Source organism: Diadema antillarum, unplaced genomic scaffold (assembly GCF_040938485.1).
Source record: "Diadema antillarum isolate AM-2024a unplaced genomic scaffold, OU_Dant_1.0 scf00000133, whole genome shotgun sequence".
NCBI classification, from domain to species: domain Eukaryota; kingdom Metazoa; phylum Echinodermata; class Echinoidea; order Diadematoida; family Diadematidae; genus Diadema; species Diadema antillarum.
In genome coordinates, this window is record NW_027271022.1 from 461,328 (window position 1) to 484,963 (window position 23,636).

General features: G+C 38.4%; 1 protein-coding gene across 1 annotated transcript in view; it reads right to left on the bottom strand.

The window, feature by feature from the left end:
• LOC139720786 (xanthine dehydrogenase/oxidase-like) overlaps window positions 1-23,636 on the bottom strand; it is an 89,963-nt gene that overhangs the window by 8,251 nt on the left and 58,076 nt on the right. The window contains exons 19-27 of the mRNA XM_071632127.1: window positions 22,749-22,871; window positions 12,450-12,668; window positions 12,002-12,132; window positions 11,323-11,497; window positions 9,082-9,273; window positions 8,196-8,344; window positions 5,610-5,694; window positions 4,812-4,907; window positions 1,598-1,726 (exon numbers count right to left, since the gene is read on the bottom strand). Of these exons, the coding sequence (XP_071488228.1) occupies window positions 1,598-1,726; window positions 4,812-4,907; window positions 5,610-5,694; window positions 8,196-8,344; window positions 9,082-9,273; window positions 11,323-11,497; window positions 12,002-12,132; window positions 12,450-12,668; window positions 22,749-22,871 (1,299 nt within the window). The remainder of the gene's footprint in view (window positions 1-1,597; window positions 1,727-4,811; window positions 4,908-5,609; window positions 5,695-8,195; window positions 8,345-9,081; window positions 9,274-11,322; window positions 11,498-12,001; window positions 12,133-12,449; window positions 12,669-22,748; window positions 22,872-23,636) is intronic.

Below are 23,636 nucleotides of genomic sequence, written 5' to 3' on the forward strand. Positions count from 1 at the left end.
ACTTACAATTAATGAGTTTAAGGTCAGGTTAAAAAGTCATCTTTTGAAGTAATGTATTTTTTGTTTGAATTTCTTGTATGTATCTGATTTTGTAATGCGCAGCAGAGTAATGTCCTTTATTATTTGTTTCTGGACCCAGTTTCACACACACACACACACACACACACACACACACACACACACACACACAAAATGTCAAAAAAGTCATAATTTTTCAGTGCCTTGAATTCAGTGGAAAGGTCAGCTCATCATGGAAAGTGGTCTCGTGTAAACACAGAACACAACCAAGACAGGAATAGCTCCCATGTGAACATTACTACATTCTACTGTAAAGTGGAAACTTTTGCAGCTTTGAATTTTCACACATTTTGCGCAACCAGAAACTAGCGCAAAAAATAAACAAAGATTTTATGTGAACCGCTACAACAAAAGGATTCGAAAGTTGAGGGTTGATTTTCTGAAAATGACTTGGCATTATTCAATTACTCTTCCGTTTTAGTTTCATATTGTTATTGAACACAACTCATAAGAGTACTTGGTTGCGGAGATATTGATGATTTTATGAGACCGTTTGGAGTGGTGTAGGAAATCAGCATTTTGAGAAAACCTCCTGAAAGATTTCTTTCCTACACAATTGTGATCACGGGGAGGTAAGACAGCCTTCACCCATTGACAATAGGTCTGCTCATAGGAACCTCCGCCATGTTCATTCAAGCTTATCGCCCACGGTCTACGCATGACCAATCAGTAACCAGGATGCCAGGGGTGGAGTCTATAAGCGGCGTTAAATCCAAATTTTCAGACACGTCTCTGTTCCATTGAAAGTCAGAAAATCATGGCCCAGAAAGATGCTAAGTTTCTGCCTTTCTTTGATCATTTAGCTTCGAAATTTCAGCAGATCATAGACAAAACATTAGATTACAACATTATGCCAAAAACAGAAAAAAAAATAATGGTTTTGAATGATTTTGATGATGTGACTTTAAACTCGATCTTCTTGGCTCAGCCGTCGGCAACTTTGGATCCCGTTTTGTCGCAGGTCACATATGTGTTCATATTTCATAAAGATATACTAATTTGAGCTATTGTTGAAGTATGGTACATAGTACATGTATGCACTATCATCAGAAAGTTGTCAATCACAATAAATAATCGCTGCAAACGTTGAAGGCTGGATTATGCCAGTATGTAAATATGTAGGGTTATTCATGATTTCATATTACTATCGTACACCTCCACAGTTTCCACATGTGAGAACACAGTATTGCAAGTATTTGATACCAACAGGATATTTATGCACTGAAAGTCGACTGTATATGAGTGTACGGCAGAGAGAGTATGTAACTATATTTTCCTTCTATGTAGCAGGACTGTCACTGTAAGATAAATGGGATGGGCAAATCACAATATTATAAAATCACAATATACTCCCCCAGACCTGTGCATGTGTCCATGCAGTGTGAACATAAAAATGTTTGTCTCAAATTAAAGTTCCCCAATTGTGTGACAGTATCAATTTCATACTTTAGCTGCAAAAGCATGCAAATAGGTGTTCCTGCAATAAGATCAATCCAAAAAATGTAATCCCATGTATTACCTTGACAGCTCCGCCATACAGATCAGTGCCACTGCTACCTCCAGTTGCCGTTGGGTTGGGGACCTTGTCTGTTGCTGAGGCACTCGTAGAAATCCTTTTTACTGGAATCCCTAACACTTTGCTCGCAACCTGACGAAAATTGTATGGAAAAGTAAAACAAGAAAAACTGTACCACAATCATTCAGTTTCAGCTACTGTACTCATGTCTACTGAAATCCTAGTCATCTTCATTCTTGTGTATCAAAAATCAAGAAGCACTGAACAAGCATACAGTTTCATGTATCCATATGTCAAATCTTTATACTGTACACAATAATCATTTCCAAATTTGAAAGGTTTGCGTATGCCTGATTTCAAGTGGAAGACTTGTTTGCAAATTTGGCCAGTGACCATTCAGAGCAAAGCATTTAGAAGTCATATTTTTATTAATCTATACATGTAATATATATATTTTTCTCTTCTTCTTCTTCTTCAACAGCTCCTTATACATGTACATTGCAAGTCTGCATTGAATGTGTTCAATAATTTGTACTGTAGAAGAAATGGCTAGAATGATTGTTCAGGCAAAAGATTTTCTTTTGCAACTGATTGACAAATTGCCCTACATCGCGTAAGTCTAGGGCAATTTGTCAATCAGTTGCAATTCAAAGGAAGAATTTCATGAATTTGAATACGATTTTCTTTATTTGAGTGAAAAAAGAGCAGAGAGAAATACATTCTTTGGAGCAGCATTCTTGCAATACACACTAATGCTCTGATTCCTCAAAAGGCTAGGGAGAGAAACCATCAAGACGTGTTGAAAGACAAACTGGTCAAATCATTGCAAACTGCTTGACAGAATTACACAACTGCAATATAGCAGTGAATCATGCAAATTCTAATTGACGTTTGATAACTAAAGCAAGTAGATTTATACATCTGAGATATTTCGCATCATTTTCAGACTGCCTACGGACTAGCACTGAAAGAATAAATGTCAATGTCATAAAGCAAAGCTCTTGCAAGACCTCATTTTCCTTACCGATTTAACCCTATAGGGCCAATTGGTAAGGAAAATGAGAATAGATTGTAACAAGGCTATTTGAGACCAAGTTTGTACTGGGGGGGTCAATTTGACCCTCCCTTCAGATCTCAGCACCTGATCACGTGATTGCTGCAAAATTTTGCCCAAACATAGTCGGATGTCAACTACAAGATTATACGGTTATACAAGACAAAAATATTGATTTTCTATTTTTAATTAATTCATTATGCAAATTTATGCATGAAATTATATTTTCACCTTTAACTCCATTAAAAAGGCTGAAGGATTTTTAATTTTTTGTGTCAGAATTCCTCAAATAATTTTCTTGCAAAGTAATGACCCAATCCAAATTAATTTCTTTTGTTTCTTATTGTTTTGTTCATTTCTTATGCATTTTATCGTTTTTGGCCTTTTGTTTTCTATCTTTTTTTGCCAAAATTTGTTGCAGACATTTTTTCAAACTTATCTGCAACAGAATTAATCAATTTCAATGATTAAAAGTTGACATAATCTAATTCATATCAATTTAACATAAAAACACAATTTGCATTCATTTGGATTTGTACACAAAATTACAAATTTAAGCTGTTTTCGGGCGGACATGCATATGCAAAACATTACGTAACTTCAGAACGGTGTACCTGGACGTCCCAAATTTGGTCTCAAAATATGCGAGAGATTTCAAAGAAAAAAGTCATGCAATGGCGCAGCAAAATTTTTGCGTGTTGTGGAATCATTACGCGAAATGTCGAGGGAGGGATGTAAATTTGCCCCCCCCCCCCCATCAGAATAGGGTTGAGACACATGCCAGCACAGGTAATATCATCAGTATGATAAAAACCTGGCAAGTTCTGCATGTGTAATATTAAAAAAATCCTGACGCTAGTAAAATACAATTATACCTTATCATTCCAGAAGGAAATAATGCCTCCGGCGACACTTTGTGGCCGAGGCATATAAAAAAAACTAGATATATCGCTACGGCTACTGATATGCCTCCGCCATAATGCATGGTTCTCCTAATAGGTCTATAGTACAATGTCTTGACAATGTGTGATGACAGTTTCACACAATTGGCAAAATATTAAAATGACAGGTTTGACACAAATGTGCTGAAAGTTCACTTTCCTAGAACTAGGTTCAATTGGATGAATGATTAAAATGTCAGAGTGCAGGTATTTGGGGAACTGATGATTTTTACTTGACTTTTGACCCTTTTATAAGTTTATGCATTGAGTAATTTTCAAGGTATTGAGAAAAAGTATAATTTCAGTATCAAATGGGAAAATAGCATTATCTAAACCTGGCCTTTGACCTTTGACCTCACAGTTCCAAAGAGAATCACTGTTAGGTTGAACATGCATAAATATGTAAGTTTCATGATGATACCTTGAGTTACTTTCGAGATATGGAGGAAAAAGTGCAATTTAGCACTTTCACTTGACCTTTTACCTTTTGACCTTTGACCTTTTGGCAAGAAACTTCCCCAAAAATATATATTGGGTAATACATGCCATACATCAAGTTTAAAAAAAAACCTTCAGGCATATTGCATTTTAAGGAAAGTAGTGATATTTTGAGGAGTTGACCTTGACCTTTGATCCCCCTGACCTTTGACCCATGACCCCCAACTTCCCTAGATAATCACTGCCCATCGGTACAAGCATATATACTAAGTTCCATGAAGATACCTTGAACCATTTGCGAGATATGGAGAAAAACATGAAATTTCAATTTTTTTTCTTCACAAAATAACCTATGACCTTTGACCTTTGACCCTGTGACCCTAAAATCCACACAAAGTATTATCCCCCAAGGATATACCCTCATACCAAGTTTGATGTAAAACCACCACACGGTTCTTGAGATATCGACAAAAACAAAACGGGACGGACGGACGTACGGACGGACGTACGGACGTACGGACGTACGGACGGACGGACGGACGGACGGACGGACGGACGGACGACCCGAAAACATAATGCCTCCGGCCACTTCGTTGCGGAGGCATAACAACAACTAACAAACAAACAATGCAACACCAGATTTCAATTACATGAGAACAAACTGTAATTGCTTGCAATCATGCACAAACCATATTTAGGAATCACAAATAATGACCACAATGTGGAAGAAAAAAAACCCATAACTAACAGAAGGTGGTGCTGAGGATTAAGCAATAATCTTTACCTGAACCACCTTGGTATTGAGTCCCTGTCCCATCTCAATACCCCCATGGTTAACCAGCACTGATCCATCCGTGTAGATGTGTACCAGGGCAGCTCCCTGGAAGATAGGAGGGGACAAAGTCAACAAACATTTTCATGTTTTGTTCTCTTAATTCAATCATTATTTTTCAGTTTACAGCCCCATGTTTAGGTTCCCTAATACTGAGAACATCTGCTATCTACTCTGCTTGCTTGTTCTTTGCTAGGCTACGAGTTATTTTCTACACACAAAATATACAATATATAATATATTTAAAAAAGAATGATTATCTCCACATTTCATGTAGCATATGTTCTTGTACACCTGTAACTATCTGTATCATCGATGCCATAAATTTTGAAATGCCTTTCATTATTTCATTTTCTTAACCACTGTCTATTCTTGCACTTGATGGAGTAAGACTTTTTCAGATTATTCCAAATTTTATAACATTTCAAATATTATCAAAGCAATCAGCCAGAATTTGAAGATTTGGAGTTGATATGTTTTTCACAGGTGAATGGTTCAGCTGTGAAAACATCACAGAAGTTCCAAACAGTAATCAAGGAGAGACTGAGTATGACTTGCAAGTCAATTACAGGCAAAAGTAATTCTACGGTATATTGGAGAGGCCTTTACATTCTCATGCCGGTTCATGAAGAGATATTTTATTTTTCATGGAGTCTCCTATTGAGCCAAGAAGACTTAGTAGCTCCAGGACATGAACCTGCATGGGTCCATACCAGCTGTAAATGATAGTACCATCAAGAGAGAACATACCTGATTCATAGTATTGTTTCCAAACATGCCGATACCATGTTTGGTGGGCAGAATTGCAATACCACGCTTCCGCCATGTGTTCTGCCTGTAAGCAAAGAAAAAAAAATCATCACAAGATTGTGCAACTTTTAATTGTGACGCTGTGACAGCAACAGCTTAACCAGTTGAGGACGAGTCCCAAGTATACTCGGGCAGGAGTCTATGGGAAATGCGTGTTGTATCAAAAGCAAACTGTCCTCAACAGGTTAAATTGTCCATCTAAAGCTATTCTTTCTTTCTTTTTTCTTCTCTTTTTATACAAGTGGTTAGGGCCACACAGGGCAGTGTCTCTGTCAATGCCTGTCTTGCAACGAAAAGATTTCAATCTACATTTACAGGACAACCATGTTGTGTGTGGTCATTACAAGATGTCCTCTCCAGGTAGATGCATAAAACTGTTCCCCGGAAACAAGGATGGAAACATGAAGGTACGTCCCACGAATGACAGAGTCAAAACTTCTGCTAACCACACTCTACTTCTACCTGTAGAGAGCGGGGTACAAAGCTCTGTGAAGTGGTATGTCTTGAGCACATCCTGGAAACAGTGCCAATGAAGCACACCCCTTGTGATCGGCCATCAGATGACTAGCCACAAGTCAGCAAATGGTGTCAACCAGATTTTAAAAAATGCCTGTATTGAATGAATGAATCAATAGATCAATCAACCAAACAAACAAACTGAATGAAATTATGCTGCAACATAAATTAAAGACCACTAGGATTTATCCACAGCAAACTCTCGACTACCCTTTATGACAGGACACACAGATGGACAAGTGGGACTGAATGCTGATGGTTCAAATCTACCACACAAAAACAACTCAAAGTCCTAATACACAGTACAAGGGTTGACCCCTTCATGTAGGTTTTGGCTCACAACCTAAGTATAACCTACATGTACAATCATAATGGAAGTGCATGGGAAATCTTGATCCTACAGGGAGTTAAAGGCAGTGAACACGATAAATCACTAGCCACTAACAAAGAATGTCATGGGCCATAGATACATAACTGTTTCTTGAAAGATCTTCCAAAAAAAAAGTGCTCAAATGTGACAACACATTCAAAATCCTGCATTCTAAGTGCACTCCGAGGCACCTAAAACTGGGTTCTGATGATATCTAATATTGCAGAGCTAGATCATGTGACAGGTCTCTTTGGTATGTGTAAGTTAACCCTAATCAGGCCGGGCTTTTTTGGCCATGCTAAAAACTGTGTGGTTTTTTAATGAACTTTGAAGACAATTAAGGGGCATCCTCCTTCGTACAAAGATTTATGTACGTGTGTACCTTGGCATAGCTACTTAATGAGAGAGTGCAAAGCAATTTCTTAATGTTTGGAATCTGATTCAAACAATTAATCATTGTGTCTGTCTACTTCTGCAAACTACATTTCTATAAACATAGGTGTAGAGTGCATAAATCTATTCCCTACCAGATGGTGTAATCCCCATCATAAAAAGGACCAACCAGCAAGTTTCTTTGTACATGAGGGCCCCGAATTCACGAAGGTGGTACAATCTTTGTCCATGGGGCGCCAATTAGTGTCGCATGGTCTTTTTCATTATGAAAAAAGTCATTTCATTGACAAAATGTTCATTTTGTTGACAAAATAGGCCATGCGACACTTGGCGCCCCATACTAACCCTATTCTGACTGGGGGAGGGGGGTCAATTTGACCCCCCCCCCCCGACATTTCGCGTTACGATTCCGGGACGCGCAAAGATTTTGCCGCATCGTTTCATGACTTTTTTCATTTGAAGTCTCCAGCATATTTTGAGACCAAATTTGCGATGGCAGAGTTCACCGCTCTGAAGTTACGTAATGTTTTGCATATGCATGTCAACCCGAAAATGGCTCAGATTCATGATATCATGTGCAAATCCAATGCAAATTGTGTTTTTTTTTTTTAATTGATATAGATTAGATTAGTTCAACTTTTGACCATTGAAATTAATCAATTTTAATGTAGATACACACGTAAGCTTGAAAAAGTGCCTGCAACAAATTTTGGCCAAAAAACAATAGAAAACAAAAGGTCGAAAATACATAAAGAAATTAACAAAACAATAAAAACAAAAGAAACTTAATTTGATTGTGCTATTTTTTCACAAGAATATTGTTGGATGTGTCTTGAGGAACTCTGACACAAAAATTTAGCAATCCTTCAGTCTTTTTAATGGAGTTATAGGTGAAAATATGATTTCATGCGTAAATTTACATAACTGATTTACTATAAATAGAAAGCCATTATTTTTCTATTATGTGTATGACCATGTTATCTTGTAGTTATGTGAATTCGGGGGCAAAGAAGTCTAGTTTTGTTTTGTTACCTGTTTTAATCTTGTAGTTAACATCAAGCTCTATCTTCAGGCAAAATTTTACAGCGATTGCGTGATCGGCGGCCGATATCTGAAGGCCCCCCCCCCCCCCCCCCCCCCCCCCCCCCCGTAAAAACCTGGTCTCAAATAGCCCAGTTAAAATAGGGTTAAACCACCTTCGTGAATTCGGGCAAAGAAGTCCAGTTTTCTTAGTTTTCTTTTGTCACCTGTTGAATTCCTCCACCCTCTCCAGCCGATTCTCGTAATCCATCTGTCTGAGACACGTATCCCAGCATTCCCTGAAAGATGCCATGTCCAAAGGCGTGTCTCCTTCCACCACACAGTATCCCTGTGGCCGGAAGTTCATCTCTCGTACCTTGCATTGTAAATAACAATCATGCAACAACAAAAGAAAATGAAAATAAATACTGTAAAAGTGGTTTCTTTCACGTACAGAAACTTTCGCGGTATCCATCGGTGCAGACTTTTTCGCGTGTGTTTAAATTCGCGGTCTGTAATGATAGCATTGTAAGAAGCGACGAGTTCAAAACATTTTTGCGTGATGTTAGATTCGCGGTTCAACCTTAAAGCGCGAAAAGCGCGAAAATAAAACCACCGCGAAAGAAACCACTTTTAGAGTATTGACTAAATAATAATACATGTAGGCACGAAATATATTGCAATTCTAGAAGTATCACTCCATATAAAGGAGAAATGTTATACAATCATACTTCTCTTCTTTAATTATGTTTCATACATTGTTGTTATGCCACAACAAACAAACAATCAAAAGAACACACAAAGACTTGGAAGTGTCCTATACAGAGTGCACCTTACAGGATATACGTACAACGTAAGAATCATGTACACAGTGGCAAATTTCATTAGTTGCATTTAAAAGTATCTGTTCTGTTTATTTCTCATTATGCACAACAGAAGACACAATATATCTTGTTAACCCGTTGAGGATGAGTCTCGAGTATACTCGGGCAGGTGTCTATGGGAAATGCGTGTTGTAGCAAAAACAAACCATCCTCAACAGGTTATACTACCATTGCCAATGGACCTACAAAGAGCCCAGTAGATGGAGACTGGTTAAGATGAGGTTCCTACCTTTCTCTGTGAGATGCCTGTTTCCATGGCAACCTCAGTCAGGATGTGCTCAATAGCCGTCAGGCCCTGTGGTGCCCCGAAGCCACGGAAGGCTGTGTTGGGTGGCTTGTTGGTGCGGCACCCGTAGCCTGTTACACGGTAACCTGGAAATTGGTAGACGCTGTCAAATATGACTAGGGCCTGGCGGACAACCTGGGAAATGACAAATCATTATACATTGTTTTGAATACAGGAAATAAGTCTTCACATTAATGTCCCTCCATTTGCTATCTCTAAAGGAGTGTGCATGCTCCATCAGGTACTACGATAACTGCAAATCATGTGCACTCCACATGAATGATGACCTCTACAGTACCTATGCTTTTTCACCAGTTTTGACCTCACTGAAAATTAGTTTAGTGCACTTGGGTGAATCATTAATTTGTTGTGAATGTATTCTAGGCTAAATTACAGGTTACCAGCAGGTAATTGTGGAGCTTCTATCTTCTCTGATGAGAATGTAAAATAGCTTGCTCTTCCAGGGGGTCCAAGAGTGTCCTCTGTACCTGATGTAGTACTAGGGTAGTGTTTGCCTGTACAGTCAAACCTGTCTATAACGGACACCCAAGGGAGACGGAAAAAGTGGTTGTTATAGACAGGTGGCCGCTATAAACAGGTAATCCAACTTTGTGTGCATTGCTTACATGTACATGTGTGTATCATCGTTGTATCCTTACATGTACATGTATTTGTGTATGTATGCACACACCGTGTGTTTCAGGCATTAATCATGTCGGCGTATATAAAATTGTTACACAGTAGTATGTGTATTGTTGTGAAGAAAGCTTAACACTAAGTGCATTATTATGTCTGAATGAGGGATGAAAGCAGCGATGGCGATCACTGAGCGTTACCCATGAATGACTGGCACGGTGGTTACAAAGCAGAAAAACATGCTGAATTATCGGCTCGGCTACGGCTCCAATGGGTTTTTTGCCGCGGGAAACAAAACTTGTGGCCGCTGGCCGCGTTAGACAGGTGGTCGCTATACACAGGGTCTTTAACAGGGCTTTTCTCTCGCGGGGATTCTTCAGTGGCCGCTATAGACAGGTGGTCGCTATAGACAGGTGGCCGATAAGGCAGGTTTGACTGTATTTGAGTTATGCAAATCACGTCCATATGACCTATATGCTTATTTTGATGACACTGGTAAACTGTGATTTCCCTGTAATCAGGTAATACCCCTTTCATATCGGCCAAAAACATGGCACTTCCTCCGGCGACTGGTATGCCTCCGCCATAATGCATGGTTCTCTGAATAGGTCTATAGCACAATGTCTTGACAATGTGTGATGACAGTTTCACATAACTGGCAAAATATTAAAATGACAGGTTTGTCACAAATGCATTGAGTGTTCACTTTCCTTGAACTAGGTTTATTTGGATGAATGGCTATACTGTCTAAGAGTGCAGGTATTTGGGGATTTGAGGATTTGTACCCAACTTTTTACCCTTTTATAAGTTTACAGAAGAAGTGAAATTTAGCACTTTCACTTGACCTTTGACCTTTTGGCATGAAACTTCCAAGAGAATTTGTATTGGATAATACATGCATACACTATTAGTTTCAAGGAAAAAATCCTGCAGATATTGCATAGATAAGAGAGAAATAATGACATTTTGATGAGTTGACCTTGACCTTTGACCCCTGACCTTTGACCCCTGACCTTTGACCCATGACCCCTAAATTCCCTACATGATCACTGCCAGTCAGTACATGCTCCTATACTAAGTTCCATGAAGATACCTTGAAATGTTTATGGGGAAATTTTCAAGTTTCATTAGGATACCTCTAAACAGTTTTTTAGATACGCTGTCCACAAACTTGATTACGGACGGACGGACGGACGGACAACCTGAAAACATAATGCCTCCGGCGACACTTCGTGGCGGAGGCATAAAAAAGCGCGGGAAGCTGGCCACAAGTAATCACAGGACATTGTCCCGAGCGGGCTGCTATGGGAAGGTGTGCCGAGTTCGTGCCGTGTTCGAGATCAATATGAAAGGGTATTACGGGCTGTACCTTGTGTTTACATAAGGATTTGGGAGGGCAGTCACGCCGAGTTCATCCCAGACTCGAGTCTGGCATGACATCCGAAGATGCCAATATGAAAGGGGTATGTAAATTACAATTCAGTATAGTGCATTTAAACTCTTCAAAAATCGCATACTATCATGGAATATTTACAAGTGTACACTTACCCATTTTGTACACTGATCCATGTGTCCACCATCTCCATACAGCTTGGCATCCACTGCTAGGATGCGACCGTTCCTGTTGTAGCCAACACGGTAGTCCAAGTGGAACGGATGGCGCCCTCCTGTGATGATGACGTCATCTGTGCGTTCCAGTCGCATTCGCACCGGCCTATGGAGTCTGAATCAGAGTGAATAAACAGGTACAGGAGTTAATGAGATGAGCAAAGGTTTGTACAACGTACCAAGCAGGGCTAGTTCTTAGACACCAGAGGCTTTGCGACCATTTTTTATTATAAAGTTATTGCATTCCCACACTCCCCCTAATAAAACAACTACTGTATATGCCATATATTTTATAGTGAGTACAAATTTCTTATGAAATGGGACTTCCCAGCAATTTCACAAGTGGTTAAATTCGCGATTGTGGAGTTCAATATTGAATAGAAGAATGTATGCATGCAAGTCACATTCATGTCCAGATCAGAGTTAATACTTTCGCATGTTTTAAAATTTGCGGATAGCAACCGACTTGCAAAATTTGTGAAAATTTTGCAAAATACTCAGCAAGTATAATTAAAAAACAAAACAAGGGCCACATTCCTAAATACATATCACTACATGCTTCATGACACTGAATTTAATCAAACAATTCAAAAGGGTAAAAAGCAGTAGACTGACTTACTTTTTGGCTGCCACACAGCAGGCAATGAACAGTCCCACCTTGTCTGCCTTTCCTCCGAAACCTCCTCCAATTCTTTTGGCATGGCATGAGATGCAGTTCCTTGGAACACCCATTGCCTTGGCTATTGCTCTCTAAAAGGGAAAAAGGAAGGATGTGGAATACTTGTATGAAACAGTGAAAGTAGTATTCAGTTTGGCAGGTTTTGTAACATTATATATTCACGCTTATTAAAGGAAACCAAAACCCAAAGAGAAATGTGGATTGAGCGAAAGCAGCAACATCAGTCAAATATATCAGCAAAAGTTTGAGGAAAATTGGATAATCAATGAAAAGTTATGAATTTTTACAGTTTTGGGTGTTGGACCAGCTGGATGAGGAGACTACTTGAGTTTATGACAGTTGCCATTGCTGAAATGGTCTTTGATGGCAGTTGATATGGGTAGGATACCTGGAGCATATCCAGGGTCTGAAGTGAGGCATGGACCTCCACTTCATCACCCTCTCCTGGCCGTGCCACACACGTGTGGGTCTCCAGGTATAGATGCTCCTGGCCCCCGACCTCAAAGGATCCCTCGAGGATTTCCTCGGCCTGCCCAAAGCTATCCTTGAGGTCCCCTTTGGAAAACTCTGTCACGGTGTCAAAGAGGGAACCCTCCTTGATCGCTTCCTGTAAATACCAATTGCATAACAAGACAAAAAATTAGCTGAATGTCTCAACAAATTTAGGATGGCATCACTGCAAATAATCATCACAAGGATTTATACTTCAGCGAGAGAGTATGTCTTGCACAGATACTGAATGATCTCTTCATTTTCAATATTTTCCTCCAAAGCATTAGCATGAATGCTGAATAAGCTTCTGGAATCTGCTCTATCATGTACAATGAAAAATTAAAGCAAGTATCTTGCTTCAGTGTATTGTTTGAATTGGTAGTTGATACTAATATTCATGCATAGGAACCTAACCAGTATTAACAATGATACATATTTGTGACCCTGCTCCACAAAACAAACAAAAAGTTGCCAGACATGGATTTTTAGTTAAGGGCAGATTCTGAAAGAGCTGACTCTAAGCTTTGAAATGATGTATAGCTCAACTGAAATGGACTCTCCTAACCTATAATATTGGAAAGAAAGCACACACTCTGGAAAAGTGTGAACTGAGAAAAATGGTTCAGAAGTACAGGCTCTATCTGTCTATTCAAGCGCTTAATCTTTACCAAACCATGCTAGCCGTGCGATGAATGGGACAAACAAACAGGATGTAAACCACTTGGGCAACAACAATGAAGGAATTATCAGATTAAGTTGAAATTAAGCATGCTCTATTAACACATTCTGTCCATGATTACGTTCAGAGCAGTAGACTTATCCCTTCAAAAGTTATCAGACTTGAAAGTGAAGAGTGTGCAAAGGGTTTAATATCAAGAAATGAAAAGGGGCCTCTAAGACATACCTGATCTCACTTCTCTACAAAAAAGAGTTGTAGAAAAACTGATGAAAATGCACTTTCCCATTCATTTTATGATCCCAAACTTAAGAATAATGTAGAAGGGTAGTTCTTTCAGAAAATATGAAAAACTCAATGTTGACTTAGTTGACCCTTTTCACGTTTTTTGAGTTCTCACGTAAAATCAAGGGGTGCGACTTTTTGTTCGTTTTGTGATGCACGGTCACATTTATGATGTCACTGGCATTATCATTACTGGTTGATGATACCATGATGTGCGTAGGTAAATTTCTCTTTATTTTCTTACACCAAGACGAGCACTATGGGTCCCTGCACATATTCTTTGTTTGCATCTCATATAAGATTTGCCTTACAATGTGTATGTTACCTTGTTGTCTGGTGCATGTAGAGTTACACTCTTAACCCATACCAGGCCGGGCTTTTTGGGGTGTTCTGTGGCCGGGTGAGGGTTGATTCAACCACCCCACCCCCCCCCCCCCCCCCCAGGATCTCGACCGTCAATAACACAATCGCCATGAAAATTGGCACATGCATTGCCTGTGGTGTAACCTACCAAACTATACAAAGAGAAATGGAACTTTTCATTATATTAATTAATTATGCTAATATATGCATAAACTTATACATTGTGCTTTAAATCAGAAAGCAAAGCTCCTAGAACCCTTATTTTTGGTGATAACATTCTTTGTAGCATTCCTTAACAATGTACTTGACAAAAAATCTGGTATCAAAATCAATTTCTTATGTATTTTATTGTTTTATGATTTTCTTATGTAGTTCTTTGTTTTGACCATTTTTTAATCATTTTTTTCACAAAATTTATGACAGAACCTATAGTCTGGTAGGAATGGGGGGTCCCCATGCACCCCCCGAACACATTTTTTTAACTTACTTTTTTGTAACCCTTAGGGTGTCTAGTTAGTGAATTTTTTTGTTCCCAAGAAAAAATCGTGTCCCATGGGGGTCATTGGCGGCCATCTTGGCAGCCATCTTGGATTTTCAGGGAAAATCATTATTTTCCATAACTTTTGAACTACACAGCATGAAATTATAAATAAAGCATTTCTTCAGGGTAAACGTGACACGAGGAATCGATTGCAATGGTTATTTACATGATAAAAGCAAGTTTGAAACAAGAAAAGCCTAAAAATATGCAAATTTCGGTGTCATTTTCACCGAAAAATACCCAAATAGTTTAACTTTTGAATTACACAACAAACAGGGACAAATAAAACAGTGCTTCAGAGTTGATACGGCATGAGGAATAGTTTGACATAGTTATTAACATGATTAAAGCAAGTTCCATAGAAGACAAGTCCAAAAATGCGAGGAAAACCAGTGTCGTTTACTCTAGAAATATTCCAAAGTGGTCCATATACATGTACATGACAATCTCATACCTTCTAAGAGTAACTAACCACTTTTTCTTCACAGTCTTGTAGAAATATGGGGAGGGGGGTCCCATGCACCCTTCTTTTTCTATCCCTTAGGGTGTCTATTTCATGATTTTTTATTTGTTTCCAAGTAAAATCGTGTCACATGGGAGTCATTGGCGGCCATCTTGGATTTGCAAGGAAAATCATTAATTTCTATAACTTTTGAACTTTCAAACATACAAGGAAAAATAAAACATTTCTTCAGGGTAAATGTGGCATGAGGAATCGATTGGGATGGTTATTTACACCATTAAAAACGTCTGATACAAGGAAAGTCCAAAATATGAAAAATTCTGTATCGGTTACACCAAAAAGTACCCAAATAGTTCAACTTTTGAACTATACACAACATACAGGGACAAATAAAACATTTCTTCAGACGAAACACAGCATGAGGAATCAATTGAGATTGTCATTTACATGATGAAAGCAAGTTTGATACAAAAAATGTCAAAAATATGAAAAATTAAGTGCTGTTACCCAAATATTTCATGCTACATACATGGCAAATTGCATACCTCACAAACGTGACTAACGACTTTGTCTTTAGATCATTGCCCAAATAGGCCTTTTTTGTTTGGTATCAAAAATAGAATCTGAAGAGAAAATTAATTTCAAGCATTGTCACCCCTCACTTGGTGAAATCGAATACGAATGTAAGCACTCTGGTAATTCATATGCAAATACCCTTAAAATAAGTGGTCAAAGGAGGTGACACATGATAATAATGTTGATCACAACATGTGAAAGTGACTAATGGACAAAGATAAAACTTGAACTGAAATTTAACACTCTTTGCGCGTTCAATTTCGTTTCATTTTGTATCTAAAAAGAGTTTGAGTTGGGATATTTTTAAGGAAACAATCACTGTGCCAAAATGTTGAGCCGATTTGAAAAATTTAGATGCCAAAATGTTTCCACTTGCACTCAGGTTAAAAAAAAAGCAATTCATTCAAATGTATTTGTTTAAAGATTATTGTCCGAAAACAAAGAGAAAAATTTCATTTGATAGCAGGAAATCTACCCTGTGAATAGGGACTGTATATCAATGTGGATTGCTGGTACTTTAATTTAGAAATATTTGCAAATGAATCGCTTTTGTGATTACATCCTGTATGCATTTAATTCAAGTTCACATTGATTGGAATTAAGTTTTCTTTCGAATTTTGTTAAAAGTTGTCTAATACACGACACAATATCCAAGCTGTTATCAAAAGACAAAATGATATTTTAAATGGGTTAGTCAAATACCGATTAGTGTTTTCCTGAACACAGTCACGTGATGGAGGTACATTCGTTATGTTTGCCCATGGGCGAACATTCTTGTAATGTTCTCCCATGGGAAAACATGTTCACGTAACAAATGACAGAATTAAGGCCTAGGACCGCACCGCACTTATAACCTCCCTCAACAGCATTTCAAGTATGTTCCCTCCGCCGCCAGTCATCATCTATTAAATTCAAGTTCACATTGATTGGAATTAAGTTTTCTTTCGAATTTTGTTAAAAGTTGTCTAATACACGACACAATATCCAAGCTGTTATCAAAAGACAAAATGATATTTTAAATGGGTTAGTCAAATACAGATTAGTGTTTTCCTGAACACAGTCACGTGATGGAGGTACATTCGTTATGTTTGCCCATGGGCGAACATTCTTGTAATGTTCTCCCATGGGAAAACATGTTCACGTAACAAATGACAGAATTAAGGCCTAGGACCGCACCGCACTTATAACCTCCCTCAACAGCATTTCAAGTATGTTCCCTCCGCCGCCAGTCATCATCTATTAAATTCAAGTTCACATTGATTGGAATTAAGTTTTCTTTCGAATTTTGTTAAAAGTTGTCTAATACACGACACAATATCCAAGCTGTTATCAAAAGACAAAATGATATTTTAAATGGGTTAGTCAAATACCGATTAGTGTTTTCCTGAACACAGTCACGTGATGGAGGTACATTCGTTATGTTTGCCCATGGGCGAACATTCTTGTAATGTTCTCCCATGGGAAAACATGTTCACGTAACAAATGACAGAATTAAGGCCTAGGACCGCACCGCACTTATAACCTCCCTCAACAGCATTTCAAGTATGTTCCCTCCGCCGCCAGTCATCATCTATTATATCTTAACATCTCTGACGTGTGTATATGCTTTTCATGAAGCATACGGAATTAACGTATAATGAAATAATGCCTCCGGCGCCACTTCGTGGCGGAGGCATAAAAATAAAGGAACACAATATGACTTCACTTTTCTAAAAACATTCTCAATTGTCATCCTGTGTAACTGTACAAACACAGAAGCGGCTATGCGATATATCAGCTTTCCATTTCACACTTCTTTAATGTCTAGTCATCATCAAAACGATCATTGTGATCAATGTCTGGCTCCTCTTCTTCATCCTCCTTCATCTCCTTAGTAATTTTCTGAAGCAAGTCAATGAGGGAAGTCGGAAAGATAGGGCCACTTGACCACACTGGCTCCATCATAACAAAGGCTATCTTCTGCCATCCTTGTCCAGGTTCAAATGGGTCATATACAGAGCATCAGAAGATTGGTTGGTCAGCTCTCTTTAAGATGGCAAGGCGATAGGTCACACATTTAATGTGTGGGATAAGGTTGTCTCTGCAAGATGGGAGCATGAAGAAATCCACATTGGAGTTTGTCGTCATTTGTTCGCCCTCTCCCATCATCTACTTTGGATGATGCTGCTGTAAATAGACTTCTCCGGCTCTTATGGTAATACATTAGGCATGTGAATGCTCCAATGTCTTCTGTCACCTCTTACTGGCTCTACAGACCATCCATCACCAAGATTTATGTGGGGGACATAAAACATTGACACATTTTAAAGTCATGTTCTAAGATTTCAAGAGTGTTCATTAGTATGTAATATTGAACAATTTACCACACTTCAGTAAAATATTGCTGAAATTATAATATCAGAATACTCTCACTTGAATGCTGTTTGATACATGGGGTGGCTTTGTAGATTCTTTAGGGGTCCGACTTTGCCCCTACTCTTGAAGGCACTTGTTACATCTTCCCCTGTAAACACATGTAGTCCAAGTATTGTGGTACAGAAGCCAGCTCCCTTTGATTCTGTATGCCAGTTCACCAACATTCACAATCTGGCAATGCTCGACAGTCCATTTATCAAGGAAGATAGTGAGGGTGACGGAGTAAGCATGGTGCAAGAAGATCAAGAAAATGTCTGTGTCTGGTACCCAACTTTAATAGTGGAATACTCGAGGCAGAGCGCTACCCTGGTGTCCTTCTCCTGGTTACAGCAGCTCATGGATAAAGCTTATTGTCTCGTGGGATGAATAATTGAGTGAACAAAAAGAATGTAACAGGAATCACTTAAGCTTCAGAGAATGTGATTTCTGTTACATTCCTTTTGTTTACACAATGATGTGTTCCAGGAGACAATGTTGCGATATCCATGAGTGACTGTCTAACCAGTATAAGGAGACGGACACCACCGTGACGGTCGTACTCTACCTCAAGTGCGCTGCTAAGCTCGGGTATAAACAAGGTAGCTTTGGTGAGGAATCCAGACACACATTTTCTTGATCCCCTTGGTCCATGCTTAATGCATTCTACAATGTAGTATTTTACTTAATAAATGGACTGTCGCGTATCGCCAGGTTGTGAATGTCAATTATCTTGCATATAGAGTTAACGGGAGCTCATTACTGTACCAAAATACTTGGACTGTATGTGTTTACCGGGGAAGATGTAACAATTAAAGTGCCTTCATAGGTTGGGAAAAATTGGACCCCTAAAGAATCTACAAAGCCACCCCACATGCCACATAGCATTCAGGTGAGAGTTGTTTGATATCATGATTTTTTACAAGTATACTGCAATCTGATAAGTTGCTCAGTATTGATTATCATAATAAACACTACTGAAATCTTAGAATATGACTTTACAGTATGCCAAGTTGAGTGTTTTTTCCTCATAAATCTTGGTGGTGGGTGGTCTGTGGAGCCAGAGGTGACAGATGACATTGAAGCATTCACATGCCCAAAATGTACAGCAAGGCCAGGGAGAAGTCTATATATAATGGCGTTCGCAGCATCATGCTGAAACAGATGACCAAACCAAGGTGGATTTCTCCTTGCTCCCACCTGGCAGAGGCAACCTTATTTCACACTTTCAATATCTGAACCACGTGTACCACCTTGCCATCTTCAAGCGATTTGACTAGCCAATCTTCTGGTGCGCTACCTCTTTGATCATGGACAAAGGTGGCAGAAGACAGCCTTCGGTATCATGGATCCGATGTGATCAAGCGGCCCTATCCTTCCCACTTCCCTCATTGACTTGCTTCACAAAGTTACTGCGTAGATGGAGGAGGATGAAGAGGAGGAGCCAGACATCGATTACAATGATCGTTTTGATGATGACTGGAAATTACAGAAGTGTAAAACCAAAAGCTAACATATCACTTACCACATCTGTGGTTTGTATGATTGCACAGGATGAGAATTCAGAATACTTTAGACAAAGTAAAGTCATATTGTGTAACTTTTTTCGATATACGTTAATTCCATACTTTATATATAAATATAAACATATATATATATATATATATATATTATATATATATATATAGAGAGAGAGAGAGAGAGAGAGGGAGTGGATTTCTGGCTGTCAAGTGAAATTCATATGTTTATTTTCAAACAGGAAGGCTTTAAACAAATACGTTTGAATCAATCATTTTTAACTTAATCAGTGTTAATCTTAAATACGTTTTAATGATAACATTCTGGCACCTAAATTGGTGACACCGACAGAGCATTTTGGCACAGTGATTTCTTTTATGAAAATACCATTACTAAAACTCTTCAAATATAAAATTAAATGAAATAGAAGATGCATGGCACAAAAAGTGTTCAATTACATTTTAGGTTTGAATTTTGTCGATTAGTCACTTTCACATGTTGTGATCAAAATTTGTTTGTTCACCTCTTTTGATCTGCTTTTTTAGGGGTATCTTTTTAATTTCTTTTCGAAGAATTCCGATTCCCAATAATACACTGTCAAGCATTTTTCTCGTCCTTGTTGTCCCGTGACACGTACAGAGTAAATTCGATTCTATTTATATTACTTCCGCATCTTATCTTTCTATTTTTCCATATTTCCGTATCCTTTCCACGCATCTCATTATTTTTTCGATATAGTTCTGTCGAGGATCGCTGGATTTGTTTTGCCTTTCTGTCCGTTGTATTGTCTTTCTATTATGTCAGCCTTGTCTCGTTCTGCCTTGTATCTTAGTCCTCCTTTATAAGTGTTGTCGTCCCAGTCTCGTTTAATGTTCATTCGCCTGTGTATGTGTGTGTGTCTGTTACTCTGTCTGTTTATTGTTCTTCGAGACTTTTTTTATATGACTTTATTCTCAAAATTTTCCCCTCTTTGCATCAGTTCATTTCTATTGACATTCTGTACGTGAGGGGCTCACATTCTACAAGCATTGCCTTTTTAGTGGGTCCCTCATTTTTCGATATTTTGTGTAATGTTATATCGTTTATATCACTTCAGTCAATTTTCATTGCAACATATTTGTTATCTCACGGTTTGACAATTATGTTTTCTCAATTTTCCTTTGTTTTGATTATAATATGTAACCTTATTCTCTGTTACCAAAGAAAGTGAAATGTTTATGTCCTTCTTTTCGAAAAATGAAATAAAGTTTGAATTGAATTGAACTGAATCTGCATATGAATTGCCATCTTGCTTACATTTTTCATTTGATTTCAACAAGTGAGGCGTCAAAATGCTTGGAGTTGCATATTGCCTGCTTTTGAGCTATGGTCTAAAGACAAAGTGCTAAGTCACTTTTGTGAAGTAGTTTGTCATGTATGTATACGGATTTTGGGTACTCTACAGTGTAAATGACACTTAATTTTTGTATTTTAACCATCTCAATCGATTTCTCATGACACAGTTACCCTGAAGAAATTTTATATATATCCCTGTATGTAGTGAAGTTCAAAAGTTACAGAATTTACTGATTTTTCTCTCAAATCAAAAAAGGCCGCCAATATCTCTCCCCCCGGCGACACGATTTTCACTTGGAAACAAAAAAAAAAAAAATCATCAAATAGACACCCTAAGGGATACAAAAAATGAGGGTGCATGAGGATCCCCCATTCCTACAAGACTATTAAGACTTTAGTGGTTAGTCAATCATATGAGGTATATAATTGTCATGTATGTATATGGACTATTTGGGCAATTTCCAGAGTAAACGACACTTTTTTTCGCATGTTTGGATTTTTCATGTATCATACTTGTTTTAATCATGTAAATAACCAGCTAAATCGATTCCTCATGCCACAGTTACCTTGGAGAAATTATTTATTTGTCCTTGTATGTTGGAAAGTTCAAAAGTTATAGAAATTAATGATTTCCCTTGCAAATCCAAGATGGCTGCCAATGACCCCCATGTGACTCGATTTTTACTTGGAAACAAAAAAAAATCAAATAGACACCCTAAGGGATACAAAAAGGAGGGTGCATGTGACCCCCCCCCCCCCCCCCATTCCTACCAGACTGTTAAGAAAAAGTGGTGAGTTCACTCTTAGGAGGTATGAGATTTTCATGTATATGTATACCAGATATGGACTACTGGGGAATATTTCTAAAGTAATCAACACTGGTTTTCCTCGCATTTTTGGACTTTTCTTGTATGGAACTTGCTTTAATCATGTAAGTTACTATCTCAAACGATTCCTCATGCCGTATTAATTCTGAAGTACTGTTTTATTTGTCCCTGTATGTTGTGTAATTTAAAAGTTAAACTATTTGGGTATTTTTCGGTGAAAATGACACCGAAATTTGCATTTTTTTAGGCTTTTCTTGTTTCGAACTTGCTTTAATCATGTAAATACCCATTGCAATCGATTCCTCGTGTCACGTTTACCCTGAAGAAATGCTTTATTTATAGTTTTATGCTGTGTAGTTCAAAAGTTATGGAAAATAATGATTTTCCCTGAAAATCCAAGATGGCTGCCAAGATGGCCGCCAATGACCCCCATGGGACACGATTTTTTCTTGGGAACAAAAAAATTCATTAACTAGACACCCTAAGGGTTACAAAAAAGTAAGTTAAAAAAATGTGTTCGGGGGGTGCATGGGGACCCCCCATTCCTACCAGACTACTACTTCAAGCATAACTATGCTAAAATTAATTGATTTCAGCCTGTGAAAGTGAAAATAATTATATCTTTATGAATAAGGTGAGAAAACTCCAGTCTTTATACACAAAATCACATTTTTTGGGAGCCATTTTCGGTCTGACATGCATGTATAAAAGGTCGTGCAGTGTCGTAACGGTATGCACTATTTTCGCGAAAATGGTGTCAAAAGATGTGCGAGACTTGAAAGTAAAAAGTCAGTGAACGGCATTGTCAAAAAAATTCGCGCGGTGGAATATTCATGAAAAATATTGAGGCGAGGGGGGGGGGGGGAGTGTGATTCAACCTCCCCCTTCCGCCCCCCCCCCCCCCCCCCCCCGCCTTTTTAGGGTTACAGAAAATAAGATGAAATAAAACGGTGAATACAAAAGGAGACTAATACTCATAGGCATTGTTTTCTCTTTTTCTCTTCTGCGAACGATTCAGCAGCTCTATGATTATCTCCCTGAGAAGCAGAAAGGTCTTTTAGATCACACATTATGCACAACCCTACGTCCCTTCAAACTCTGAACCACTAGAGATTGTAAGAACAAGCAGACACCAAAAAAAAATCTCAGAGATTAATAATCCTGCTTTTAACTGATGCACCCTGCTGTATCCAACAACACAGTTAAATGAGAATACTTGCCTGGAGAGTGAGTATAACAGGTTGCAGATCCTCATACTGGACATCCACCAGTCTGGCCGCCTTGACCGCTAGCTCATGAGACACGGCTACAATAGCACCAATGGGTTGACCGATGCAGTGAACCTATGGATAGCCAGACATACATTCAGCCAGCAAGACAGACAGACAGATGCACACACATTCACACACAAGCACTAACTGTAGTGCAAAACAAGACATTTGGTGACTTTATTGACACCAGGAAAAACATTTGAATGGTTCCATGACATTTGCTCCTGTGACAACTGCTTGCATGGAAATATCTGCATGCTAAGTCAAACAAGCCAAACATAAATTCCATGTACAGACATATAACTCTAACCATAATCCTTATCCTCACATGAAACTACTGTAAACCTAAAATCCTATCACAACCCTACCCCTAAGTCCATGGAGAAACTATGAAAGACCAGAGCCATTGTTGAAAGATCTGGGGTTCTAGATGCTCTGTGATGCAATTTGAACCTTATTTTAGAGACCATTTTCCCAAAAATATAAAACCTACACATGTATGGGTGATTTCCATACAAGCACCAATATGGATAAGAGAAATATCAGTCTTGGATAACATGTATGACTGTTCTAAAAAAAATCTATGTCAATTTTCAAAAAAATCAGAATGCTCAGTTTTTCATGATCCCAAAACCACAGAAATCAGTCTGAGAACAGTTCAGTTTTAATCAGAATGGTAGGTAAGTATGCACTTCTGCATCAGATTAAGATCACACTGTTGCTCAATTTGTTCTATGATGTTCACATACAAAGTGTAGTGGTTTCTCTTCCAACCTTCAAGTGAGCAGGGAAAAATTCTGTTGACACGATAACTTCTTTCTGTATTTCATATCATAC